This window comes from Anolis carolinensis, chromosome 1, assembly GCF_035594765.1.
Source record: "Anolis carolinensis isolate JA03-04 chromosome 1, rAnoCar3.1.pri, whole genome shotgun sequence".
Lineage (NCBI taxonomy): Eukaryota > Metazoa > Chordata > Lepidosauria > Squamata > Dactyloidae > Anolis > Anolis carolinensis.
Genome location: NC_085841.1, coordinates 22,465,366 through 22,479,475, shown reverse-complemented (window position 1 = coordinate 22,479,475; position 14,110 = coordinate 22,465,366). Strand labels below are relative to the sequence as shown.

The following is a 14,110-nucleotide window of genomic DNA, read 5'->3' as shown; positions in this document are numbered from 1 at the left end:
TCGCCTGTATGTTTTGCCATCTGGATTTGATGGTGAGCCAAAGAGTCCACCTCCTGTTGCAAGGTCGTGAGGACCGAGCGATCCTCATCGGAGAGCTTGGCGAAGAAGGGATGGGCTTTTTCCCAGCGTATCTGCTGATACGCTCTCATGCAGGCTCCCTAGCTCTACAAAGGAGCAGGGCACCGGAATAAAGTTTTCTACCAACAGCGTCAAATCGTTTGCCTTCTCGATCGCTCGGCGTGTTGGACTGTCAGCCTGAGGACTGGGCTGCTACTGAGTTTGGGTCCAGGTGGTGTTTTAGCCACTCAAGGGAAGCATCGTCAGTTCAGTACCATGCTTTGATCCTCTTCGAAGTCAGCGGTATCGACGGCGGGGTTTTCCAGGAAGTCTAGATGACATCCAGCAAGCATGGAAGAAAAGGTAGCAGCGTGGCTGGAGGGCCCTTCTGTCTGGACCCTTTTAAAGACAGGGTTAGTAACGGTTCTTGAAGTTTGCTTTATTTCTGTCCTGTTTTGTCTTTCAAGCACACCCTTAAAATACAGTGGTAAATGAAAACTGCTTTACTTCAGCAAAACATAAAGAACAGCACACTCAGTACAATAATGCAAAAGAAAGCAAGGAAGTCTTAGGGCAAACACAGTTCTTAGTGTCTGATAAATTCCCAAATCAAATAGCAGCCTTACTTCAGACAAAGAAACAGCATTAAATCCTTAGGAGCAGTTTCCCAGATGCAGACTCGAAGCAGGCACAAGGGGAGCAAAGGCTTAGGCATTAGAGTCAGTTTGTTACCAGCAAAAGCTGGCTGCACCTGCTTCTGGTTTATAGCCCTGAGTCCCCTCACAGCTGCTAGGGCAGTTCTCAATTACTCAGCTGCATTTCTGGCAGCTATTCTAGCTGAACGACGTCTCTGCTCTGTTTCCTTTTGTCTCTCCTGAAATGTGGGTACTTGCAAAATCTCCTCCTCAAATTCCAACTCACCCTCAGATTCATGAACATATTCCTGCTCCCCTTCCTCTTCTGAAGAAGAATCCCTAACAATTTCTAGGCCCAAAGCGTTAGCCATTCGGACCATCTGGTCGGCAAAGGTACAAACATTGTCCGTAGGAGAGGACGGATCAACCTCATAGGCCTCCAGAGCCAGTGAGAGGTCAAGGCCTAAGGATAAGACTGAGTCAGAGTGTATGGATTTCGGAGGGTCATTGTCCTGCTCATCATCCTTGGTCCCTTGGGGGGACCAAAGAGGAGAGGGTGGCAGAGTCTCTGGGGGAGGTAGGGCTGGAGGGAGGGGAAAAGAGGTAGGTCTGGGGTCCTTTGAAACGTCTAGCCAGACGAGCTGTTTGCCTACCCCTTTCTGGAATTACCACTGGTGGGAAAAGTTCCTGGCGGGCCAGAGGTGTTGAGGCCTAGCCTCTGGAACTGACACCTGGTCCACAGTCTGTGTGGAGTGGTGGGGTGAATCCTGGATTTCGCCTTCGGACAATTGCCAGGTCAAGAATTGAAAACAGGATCTCTGCGGTTGCGCCGTTTGGATCAGTGAGGACCTCCTAGATGAAGTGGCCAAGGAGGAAGGGACGTCCTTTTTCGAGGAGGCTGAGGAAGAGGACCATTGAACCAGGCGCCTCTTGGCTGGGGGTTGCTTCAATGGGGCTCACATGGACTTCCCCGGTATCGGAGGGATTGGGCAGGAAGCTGCAGAATCCGACTGGGCCCGGCGTGTTTCCTCGTGGGCCTTCTTAAAAGTGATCTTCATTGCCGATGTCCAAGGAGGTGACGCCACATGGGAGTGGACCGACACCACTGAGGCCACTGAGTCGAGGAAGGCCCAACCCTGCCTGAGCGGGTCAACAACATAGTGGTGGCTACCATGCAGGGAGCCTTTGAGGATTTAGAAGTTTTCGATGTCTTCAAAGCTCTCGAGGACATCGAGCTGGCCTTTTGTAGAGCCGAGGTGGACGGCGAAGGTTCAGGCGCAAGAGACCTTTGTTAGAGGAGCGCTTTAAGCCGGGCCGCTCTGTTATTCCTGGCTTGGGCCATGAAGGCCAAGCAATGGCGGCAAGACCCAACTACGTGGCCTTCACCCGACAGAGGAGGTATTTGGCGTGGATTTTAGCTGCACACTCGGTGCATCTCTTGAAATGCGTGGTCAATATCAGGAAAATTCCGAAACAAGCTTTGCGGCGGAAAAAAAATAAACTAGGGAGTGTGTGCCCAGGGCTGCCTTTTATGCCCTGCTGGGAGGGGGGCAGGCTTACCACCAAAATTCAAAAGATTCAGCTTGGAAGAGTTTCCGTTGGAGCCTGCGCAGGCGCAGCTCTCTCCACCAGTGTGCATTCACAGAGTATACGAAGAAAAAATAAATAAATACTAAGAGCATGAGACCTAGGAGGGTGGCCAAGGCCATGAGAGATTAACAGTGTCTCTTCCCTGAGACATATTGTTTCTCTTCCTAAATGTAACCCATTCCCTTGGGTGTATCAATCAGGGTCCACAGATAACTGATGGATTGCAATGAAGCCAGGTGGCTTTTCTTGGTACTGATTTAAAAAGTAGGGGGACTGCAAGTAATTCATTGTCACTTTGAGATCCTTCAACACCTCTTAAAAGACGTGGCAATCTAAAGCACATTGTCTATATATGGACAGAGGAGTATGCCCTGAAATCTTAAGTTTGCTACTAGAGCCACTAATACTTTAGTAAATGCCTTCAGGGCAAAGGCAGGGCACCAAACTGAAATCATGGTGATGGCAAATCGGAGGAATCTCCTGCTCATCTTGGTGATAGGAATATGCAAGATATGCCAAGAAAAGTTTTGAAGAGAATTTTTTTTCCACAAAATATAGAACACTGAGAAAGAGAAAGGAGAAAAGAGAGTCTAGATCTTGCTGGGAAGTCAATGAGACATGATTCACCAAAGAATACGAAACATGATAATCAAAGATCAGGAGCAAAAAAAACAAGAGTTCTGCACTGGGCCTAGGTAGGAAGAAGAATTTGTATCTAAGATGCCCAAACGGGAAGAGTCAAAAAAGTTTTGCTCTGCTGTTGTGGTATCTTGGTGTTCTTTATGCCTGTTTCTGGGCAGTGATGGGAGAAATCAAAATTGTGATAATTTCTCCTCTTACCAACCCAAAGAATATGTATTACTCTTTTAAAGATTAACAAGATCAGGTAAGACATTAGTTCCATTTGGACCATGGTTTTAAGGACCAATTAAACTATAGCCAAAAAGCAAGCTAAATTCAAACACTAATTCAGAGATTTCAAAAATAACAGTAAAACTATTTTTTCATACACAAAAGATAGACCAAACATGTTTGTAAGGATTTATTTGAAGGCTTTCTTTCATTTTACTGGGAGAATAATGAAAAGGAAAATCTTCTCTATAACCAATTTTTTAAAAAAAACAAATGTTCTTTACCTGATAATCTGGTTTGGTGAAATAATCCAGATTTGCAATGTGATCCAAAAAAAGATGGAATTCAGAAGGCATATGTTTTAGCAGCATTCGATGTTCATATTTCTCTTTAATCATACCCACTTGCTCCTAGAGATAAAAATAGCATATTTCAGTATCACAGTACATAATACTAAATTTGAGGCATGGTTATTGCTTTATTGCAGATCTTAACTAAGAGGATATTATTCTCTCACTGAAAAACATTTCCTACCTTATCTTTGATCTTGCGCCATGGAAGCTGGCCAACTGCGAACTCTACCAACATGTAAAAAAGGGACCACAGATCATCATGACGGCCCATCTCCTAAAAAAAAATGAAATAAATGAACAGCTAAAAATAATGAAGTTGCTTACTTCGTCTACAACAATCTTATAGCTCAGTGAAAGGCTAATGCCCTGTGACCCAGACAAAGAAAAATTTAATACACAATAATGGATATGAAAGACAAATCCCTCATTCTGGAACAGTAATTTCTAAAACACTCTTGCTTTCATAGAAAGATTTCCATGCTATCCATGGTTTGCCTTAGCATTCTTCTCCAACAACCATAGTGTCTAGTGTCTACATTTTTTTATTAGTTCAGTGCATATATCTGCATATTTGAATAACTGGAGGCTTGCATGACTTCGCTATGGATATTCAAATATGCAGAGATCTGCATACATACAGACACTGAACTAAGAAAAAGTGTTGACACCACCCTAGCCCCATGCTGGTGCCAAAGTCCCTTTGGGACTCTTTGCACCATGAACTTTATCCATCTTCCACCCATATATGTTAGTTCTGAATAGAACATCTGTTTCATAAGCCGTGATAGCTTTTGGGTATTTGAATATGTAGTTCTATGCATATCTACACTAAATGTTTTTTTAAAAAATGGCAACACAATGCTTGCTGGACCTCTCACCAACCACTCACCAATTTACCCCAGCCTCCAACTATCCTGATTCCACTTCAATCCTCACTTGGGACAAAAGGCACGTGTTAAAAAAGCCAATTTTTCCTAGAAACTGTGGAATAAAAAGGGTTACTTTAAAAACTGTATTAAAGCCCCCAAGGCATCTAAAATTAGTGCTTTCTATTCAAAAATTTAAAAAAATCTTGTGTTTATGACACTCTACTAGGCTGGCTTTTAAACTGTTATAATCTGATGTTTGTGAATTGTTTAATTTTAACTTCATGGTGTTTAAAGTTTGGCATCATAATTTAATTTTTGTGATTTTCTGTTTAAATTTTTATGGTTATGGTCTTTTCATATTAGCCTTTGTTTGTTGGAAATCTCCCTGAATCCTCACGGGGAGATATAAATATAATTTTTTATTATTATTATTTTGTATGACACAGCAAACAAGATAGATATGCTGGATTTCGTATCACAAAATCACAAGTCGAACACTTCCCAAGCGTTTAGGACTGTGTGATGTATTTTCGGACGATGCAAGCAGATCCCAGTAGGATGGCCTTTTGCAGTTGGCAGATCGTAATTTTGTCAATGTCTATTGTTTCCAAATGACGGCTGAGATCTTTTGGCATGGCACCCAGTGTGCTGATCACCACTGGGACCACCTGTACTGGTTTCTGCCAGAGCCTTTGAAGTTCGATCTTGAGGTCCTGATAGCGGCCGAGTTTTTCCTGTTGTTTTCCATCAATTCGACTGTCACCTAGTATGGTGACATCAATAATCCAAGCGTTTTTCTTTTCCACAACTGTGATGTCTGGTGTGTTTTGTTCCAGAACTTTGTCAGTCTGGATTCGAAAGTCCCACAGTATCTTTGCATGTTCATTTTCCATTACCTTTGCAGGTATGTGATCCCACCAGTTCTTTACTGCAGGGAGGTGGTACTTGAAGCATAAGTTCCATTATTATTATTATTATTATTATTATTATTATTATTATTATTATTATTATTATTATTATTATTATTATAGCAGGATCGGGACTGAGGTATGGACAAAATATTTTGTAAGTGTGGATTTCTCCTTTGATGATGAAACTGCAACAATGCAATGAATTACAGAGGCCAGAAAGGAAGCCAACTTCTTATAGCTTCTTAAGGCAGCAAAAGTTGGCTAAAATTGAGCAAGTATAGGATGGGATTTATGGGTTTTATAGCACACGTTCCTATCTTTCCTCCATAATTAGAGCACTGGACTGTAGCCTAAGAATATTATTGAGGTATGTGTGAGATAGTACAAGAAAAATGTTTAGTAATGTAAGTATTTAATGTGTGTACTCCAGTATGTTAAAGGACATTTATCACTCGTTGGCATGTCCGTGACATTGATCTTGAAAGGCCTACTTTTGATTGGTGATTGCCCTAAGCAAAAGGGCTAACATTCATAGGATGTGCACTTAAAAACACTAAGAGGGTACAGAATGCTTAAACTATTAAACCTTTTACCATGGCTCACAGCAGCTATATGCCTCTTAGGATTCCAACAGCATGGAAAGCAAAAATCACAGGAGAGATGAGAAGTGGACAAATGAATCTGTAATTTTAAGAGGCATGGGGGCTGACCACCACCCTCAATGGAGAAACTGAAAAAAGCACAACAGAATACTAAATAGATCACAACAGCCAGAACCTTGCTGATGCTCTGTAACACTGGTTGTGCTTTTCCAGGTCAGGAGGTCACCCTGACCCGGGCTTCGAACTTTCAGTCTTTTGGTTGGCAAGATTTATTGCAGCTTGGTGATTAAACTGCTGTAGAATCTTAGAATCACAGAGTTGGCAGAGACCTCACAGGCGATCCAGTATTCTAGCTGATATCACGTGCTGGTTTCATGTCATATGTGTGACTTAGTGACTTTGTGACTGTTGCAAGCTGCCTCAAACTTCCTGGAGAGGAGATTTGATATCAATGTTTAAAAATGCATAGAATAATATTATACCTTCTAGGTAGGCTTTCATTCAACTGCTACTCTGTACTATTGTATGTAACACATGGCAGAAATATCTGTAAAACTCCTTTCCCTTCTCTTGGAGACATATGTTACAAATAATCATGTGCACAACCCATGATTACTTGAAGCTCTTTACACCTTTGAAAGATAACACTATGTAACACAATTTTTGTTTCTGAGATATAAATGTCATTTACTAATTGGTTCCATGATAAAAAAAAAACATAGAAAAGGTTTATTCAATTGCAAAAAAAAAAAGTTTCTGGAGTATAACAACTACTTTCAAAGTAAATACTGCATGATTAAACAGGAAATAACACTTTCAAACCAGGAACAGATATTTTTTCAAATTTTGTTATATAGTGTAATAGTAGTCTTTAAAAAAAAACTCCAGCTAATTCTGCTCAGTCATGTGAGGCTTTGCTTCTCAAATTATCTGATGAGGCAGACTAATAGTTTTTTCCAATGTGTCAGAAACAAGTACAGTAGAGTCTCACTTATCCAACATAAACGAGCCGGCAGAATGATGGATAAGCGAATATGTTGGATAATAAGGAGGGATTAAGGAAAAGCCTATTAAACATCAAATTAGGTTATGATTTTACAAATTAAGCACCAAAACATCATGTCATACAACAAATTTGACAGAAAAAGTAGTTCAATACGCAGTAATGCTATGTAGTAATTACTGTATTTACGAATTTAGCACCAAAATATCACAATGTATTGTAAACATTGACTACAAAAATGTGTTGGATAATCCAGAACGTTGGATAAGCGAGTGTTGGATAAGTAAGACTCTACTGTATCACATATATGCTATGTTATTGTGTTTGCAGTGCTTCTTGTAAACTTGCTGTAGACCTACAGCCAATAGCTTACATACTGGAACAGGTCCATGAAAGAACATTTTGAGTTGCACTGATGTAAGATAAAACTATCCCACTATTCCAGAACTTAGAAATAAATAATCACACTACCTATAATACAAAAGTTTCTGGAGTAAAAGTACTACAATAACTATGATTCCCATATCCACAGTTTCATTTCTCCATGACCAACACATTACGTGCCCTCTAGGTATTTTGTAGAGTCTCCAGCACCACTCTATGTATTATTGGGTCAAAAGTCCTTTATTTCATTTAGCTTTGCTCTTTTCCATGTTTTTTGTCTTCATATGAAGTCCAAGAATGTATCCTCCCTCAGATATGAGGCTTATACTCTAATATTATTTTCCCAATGTGAAAGAAATATTTATTTCTTAATTTCTTCTCATATCGTTGAAGGTTTCAAGGCCAGAAACACAGGTTTGTTGTGTGTTTTCCGGGCTGTACGGCCATGTTCCAGAAGTATTCCTCCTGACGTTTCACCCACATCTATGGCAGGCATCCTCAGAGGATGTGTGGTTATACCTCACTGTGTGGTTATACCTCACAGTGCCATAGATGTGGGCGAAACGTCAGGAAAGAATACTTCTGGAACATAGCCGTACAGTCCGGAAAACACACAACAACCCTCTTCTCATATCCTTTCAGAGTACACCATACAAGTTTTCTTGGTGCCTTCTTGGGATCCCACCCTCCCCAAGGAAAAGACAGAAATAAATGAGTAATAACAAGCAACCAAAATAATTTGGGGAAGAGAGGATTAACTAGTTACTAGGAGAGGCACTTGCTAATGTAGTTGCACAAATGATTACTTTTAAAAGTAATTTTCTGAGTCCTGAAGGATCATTAGCATTTGTAGTTAATATGGTAAAAATCAGCACTTGGAAAATTAGTAGCCTAAAATATGTTAAATAAATTAATGGTAAGAATCCTAATCTGTTCAAGGGAGAGCATTTAACATGGCTGGTCATCACAATGAGACTCTGGCGGTTCCAAGTATATCCTGTTGAAAGCCATCATTTTTGAGAGATGCCCCCATTTAGTATTACAATTCCCAAATCACAGCCTGTGAGAACTGATGCCCATTCACCTCATAGGTGGTCCAGAGAACACCAAATACTTTCAGCCTATTTCTATAGCTCAGGAATAGGAATCAGGTCACTCCCTGTTGCTGGACTGCAAACCCTAGCAGACCGAGGCAGTGCATGCAATAATCAGTTATGTTGGTAGCTGAAGTACAACATCTAAAAGGTAACATGTTGCTGATCCCTGCAAGAGCCAAAAATTTGCATATTTCTTCATATAATACATGAACACAGCAAGCAGGGCTACCATACACACACAAAACAGGAAGATGTATGAGTCTGTAGAACAATCACTGTGAAGATAACCTTTGACCAAAGGCAAACTTTGACTACAATGGCAAATGTTGAACCCGCTTGTCTCCAGTCATATGCTAGAATATTGACAAAAGAAGGAACACTTTTCTTTAAACTGCACCCACAAAAGAGAGATACTTACTCTATTTTTATGAGCATTCACTGAAGCATAACGGACTGTTCCCCGGAAACCAGCAACATTACGAGGCTAATGGGAAAGAAGAAAAATTAAACTTCGAACATCAAAGTTAAAAATTAGTGGAATGACTATATTTTTTTCTTTATCACTCTGGGCAATAAACCATTTTAATTGCATATGTTAATTTGAATTACAACCCTAAGTAAGCATATAATTATGGTTTAAAGGTTTAGATGAATCTCTGAAGAACAGTTAAACTTCATAATGCAACACAATCATACGGATTACAGGAGATGTGACTGCAGGTCAATTTTTTTTACAAAATCTTTAAGGATAAGCACCTCCTTCCTACAGAAAACAATATTTCATCACTGAGTAGAGAGAGTACAGCAGGCCAACAATTATTCTTCTCTGTATATAGTTGCCAGACCCTCTGATTGTACCTAAATTAAACTTAACAAGAGGTGAAACGTCCAAAAATGAGTTCTGTGTCCCATCAACTGACAGTAGAAACCAATTGTGACAGCCTCATCCTTCTTAACAAATTTTAATCCTTTCAATTGCATAATCCAGAAGCTTGTGTATGCTATTATATTTGATTATCTTAATTCACATTGTCAGTGCTCTCTTCTGTCCAAAGATGGCTCCTAATAAGAGGTGGTTCACAGATTAATTTTTTAAGTTGTAAAAACTTAAACTATATTAAACCTGGATTTTAAAATATAAAGTGTGAAAATCAACAAGTGGAAATAAATATGTGTTTAAATGTGTGACAAATTTGTGAAAAGTCTCAAGGAATTGAAAATGTAAGGCAATGGAAATATCCACGGCACATTATTTTTCACGAGTTCTGGTCACCCACGGGGCACACCTTCTTTCCCACTCCAACTGTTCTGGGTTCCAGATAATTGTGAAATCTTCTAGATTCATTAGGTATGGAGAGTACAGAAATAAGCAAAGAAGGCAAGATTCCCATGTCATCTGGTTATACAATGTAAATACTATGTTATACAATACTGAAAGTTCGACAGACCTCTGTCGCCTGAGATTTAATTACATTGTACAGATTCATAATTCTACTCTTACAAGATCTTCTATCTGGAGCAATACTTCTTCCAACTAGGAGATGGCTTCTTAGGGCTTATTTAAAATTATGCAATATTATGTGGACAATTTTCAGATAAATTTCATAATTCAGCTTCAACTACTAAGCTTACTAAATGAGAAAAGGTGTATTTGTGGAGGCTAAGAACAAACAAACATAAAGAAACATAACACTGACATTCTGCCATCCTTTGCTGTTATAAAAAAGGATTCTGTCACTAAAATGCATGGAATGTCAAGTACATATTTAATGCTGTCAGTTTAGAAGGAAAAAATTTCGATGTCCATAAGCAGATGTTGCCATAATCCATTACTGCATTAAAAGCAAAATTCAGATGCAACATCAGGAGAGCTGCTATGACGGATCCCTGTGCAGCACAATCTCTGAAATCCCAATACATTTTGAACTCAGAATTCGAGACCCTTGAGTTTATGAATTAAAAAAATAAGATCTGTCCCAATCCTGGAAAGGAAATATTATACAATGAAAAACAAATGTAGAAAAAACAAAACTCAGAACTGTAACAATAATTAAAACACACAAGCACAAAATAAAATAAAATAAACCAAGAAGCATTGGGATGGCTCACTCACAACTCATGGCTGAGATGATTACAAGCAGCAGGTGGGAAGCCAACGCATCAATAAGAGTCTCAAAAAAGGAGCCCAAAAGAACTGTAAAACAAAGAGAAACCCAAAGAAAACCATGACAATAAAATGTAAATGGAGGGAAATCAAAACAGATATGAATTTAAAAGTAAAAATATTATCATCATCAACATCATCAACATCATCATCTCATTTTTTTTCTAAATACAGGACTCAAGGTGGTTTACAATAACAAAACATCTACAGCTTAAAAAGATTTACATGATACAAACATTCAAAATGTACAGTATTAAATCAATAAAATTAAAAATAATTAAAAGCATAACCATTATAAAGAAGAAAACAAATATAAATAACACAGCACATGAAACTCCCTTTCGTCTGAGGGGTCAGTGTTCAAAGTTCCATAAAAACAAAAAGGTCTTCATCTGCCTACACACAGACAGCAAAGAGGGCACCAGTCTACTGTCTTTAGAAAGGGAGTTCCAGAGCCTGGGAACAGCCATCGAGAACATGATGTTCCCACAGTGAGAAGCGCCTCCCCAGAAGGTCTTAAAACACTGGCAATTTATGTGGAAGAATATAGTTCTTCCAATAACATGGACCCGAGCTGTATAGTTATAACCCCAGTACCTTGAGTTGTGTCTGGAAGACAATGTAGCTGTTCCAGCAAGTGAGTTGTGTGCTCCCTGCATCTAACCCTAGTTAACAATCTGACTGCAGCTCTTTGGACCATTTCAAATGCAATGTCATGTAGAATGCACTACAGTAATCCAAACAGGATGTAACTAAAGACATGTGTCATTATTACCAGATCCAATATCCCAAGGAATGGGTGCAAGCTTTACCTTTGTGAATCCACTCCTGGCCAGTGTCGAAACCTAGCATTCAGGCTTAGTAATGACTTCAGGAATTTGCACTCAAACCACAAACCTGAGTTTTTAGAACTCATGCAGTCCCATCCTGCACCGGTTCCATATTTTAACTGCCCTGTCATATTTGTTTGCCCTGATCCAATCCACTACTGATGATAGACACCAGTTTAGAATGAAGACAGAATCCTTGGCTTGAAATGGAAATGAGTAGTAGATCTGGGTATCATCCACATAGTAATCAAATACAAGTATCTATCAACTACTGGGTTCATCCCTTCCAGAAAACAAAAACACCATAAAACAGAACCTCAACGTTCCATCCCAGCAAGGCAATCTTGAAAGATACCAAACTGCAGATACAGTTAAGTTTTGCTATAAGGTTGTTGCCTTCCTAAATGTTAGCGTTATAAGAATGTTTGAGGGAAGTTCTGCCGCGACTAAGCACCAATTCCTGCAATAACAACAACAACAACAACAACAATGTTATTCTTGTACCCTGCCTCCATCTCCCTGAAGGAACTCAGGGTGGCTTACATAAGAAAAACAATCCATACATTTAAAACACAATATAATAACATAGTTATAAAACAACATAACATGACAATTATTAAAACCAAGACATCAATTGCTATGTACAGAGGGTGATTAGTGCAAAACTCTGAGTAAAGTCCATGAGTAAAATAGAGACAGGTGGGGGAGGACAAGGAACCGATCGCGTTAAAACACTAAAACCTATAAAATTGGGGGGCAATATTAAAGTGCAGCACTGTTTGAAAACGAGATACATGGTTGGTGGCCTCTTCACTCAAAAGCGCACTGGAAAATCCATGTTTTTAGACTCCGGCTGAAGGTGGACAACGAAGGAGCCAGTCTAATTTCCCTGGGGAGCGAGTTCCAGAGTCAGGGAGCCACTACCGAGAAGGCTCTCTCTTTCGTCCCCACCAACTGTGTTTGAGACGGAGGTGGAAGCAAGAGAAGGGCCTCCCCGGAAGATCTTAGAGCCTGTGCGGGTTCATAGGGGAGGAGGCAATCGCGGAGATAAGAAGATCCCAAACTGTTTAAGGCTTTGTAGGTGATAACCTGCACCATGAATTGGGCCCGGAAACTTATCGGTAGCCAGTGGAGCTGCTTAAACAGGAGGGTTGACCACTCTCTGTAGCTAGCTCCAGTTATTAATCTGGCCGCTGATCTTTGTACCAGCTGTAGTTTCCGAACCGTCTTCCAGGGCAGCTCCACATAGAGCTCATTTTAGTAATCCAGTCTGGAGGTAATTAAGATGTGGACCAACATGGCCAAGTCAGACCTCAGTATGGGGAGATATAGTTTTGTTAGTGCTGCTGAAGCCCTGATCCTGAGAACCTAAGCCTAACCAAGTCTTGTCTGTCTGTGCAACGGTGATAGAAAGAAAGGGAAGAGACTAGACAGTTTTAATAGAAAGTGTGTGGTGGTGGCTGGTGACAGGAGGGACAAGAGGTGGAAAGAAGAGAAGCAGGCCTTTGATGAGAGACAACAAGGGCAGAACAGAAAGAGACAAACTATGTACATTTGCTAGGCTTGAGAAATTGTCTTATGGAAAAGCCAGCTTGGGTCGATGGAGTTGACAGGGTTCTTCTTGGAACTGAACTAAAATGTGAGGAGATGGTTTGCCACTTAACAGCTAAGATTTGGAGAGACAACAATTTACCAATTTTGAATGCTTGAGATGAGAATTGTACTACAACAAATTAAAACTTCATGTTCTGTAAATAGCTTTCTTCTATTAATTAATCACATTATTGGCAATTCACATCGTAAAACACATATTGTATGAGAACTTAACTTTACTTAATTTATGGCATGCAACGTTTCAAATTCTGGAAACTGATTTGGAAAGGTCAGCAGGGATGTGCCTGTCAGGCAGGGAATTGTGCTTCCTACACTTATGTTTGGCCATTACTGCTCTGCACTACTTGATCCCAGATCCTCTCTCTCCCTCCTCATTCATGGGTTATCCTATCCTTTGTCATCTTTCTAAAGTAGCGGTGACCAACTCTGGCATTCCCAAAATCATTCTATTCCACTGGTTCCTACTGACCAAAAAGTCATTGCTTTCAGTTAGTTGTTTCAATCTGGATATTATCTACATTTGCCCTTCAATTCAAGGAAGTATTTTTGAGATTCCTTCTTAAAAGTTGTGTTAGCATGCATTACTACAGTTTCCAGTCTCTGAAATTCATCACACATTCCTGCACTCCAAGAATGTAAACAGAAAGACAGATATAATAGCCAAATGCAACTCATGACAGCCTCATGGAAGGTAAGCCTAGCTTCCACTCAGCTTTCCAATTTGAAAAAAAAATGTAAGAACAAGTGAATTGATTCAGCTAACAGCTTCCCCTCTGTCCTTCTGGCAGACATCCTGTCTTTTAATTATATATATATATATATATATATATATATATATATATATATATATATATAATACACACACACACACACACACACACACACACACACACACACACAAGTCTGAAATGTGCATTTATCAGTTCCCTGGAGATGCCAAGTTATGTTTGAACCAATCCAAGGGGAAGCCACTTGCAAACCGGCCCCCACTTCATAAATGTCATGTTTGTGTTCAGCTAGGAAATCAGAAGATAAAACAACTTTTCTGTTTTTCAGATTGCTCAAAGAGCTGGGTCTTTAAAATGTCTAAATACAAAATGCCACTTTTTCCTCCATCACCATCATAAACATCTATCTAGATCAGTGGTT

General features: G+C 39.8%; 1 protein-coding gene across 2 annotated transcripts in view; it reads right to left on the bottom strand.

Moving 5' to 3' along the window:
- Nucleotides 1-14,110, bottom strand: part of ttbk1 (tau tubulin kinase 1) — a 159,917-nt gene that overhangs the window by 61,581 nt on the left and 84,226 nt on the right. For both annotated transcript variants that reach the window (XM_016991760.2, XM_062971131.1), the window contains 3 exons: nucleotides 8,772-8,837; nucleotides 3,669-3,761; nucleotides 3,419-3,544 (listed from right to left, as the gene is read on the bottom strand). In XM_016991760.2, coding sequence (XP_016847249.2) covers nucleotides 3,419-3,544; nucleotides 3,669-3,761; nucleotides 8,772-8,837 — 285 coding nt within the window. The remainder of the gene's footprint in view (nucleotides 1-3,418; nucleotides 3,545-3,668; nucleotides 3,762-8,771; nucleotides 8,838-14,110) is intronic.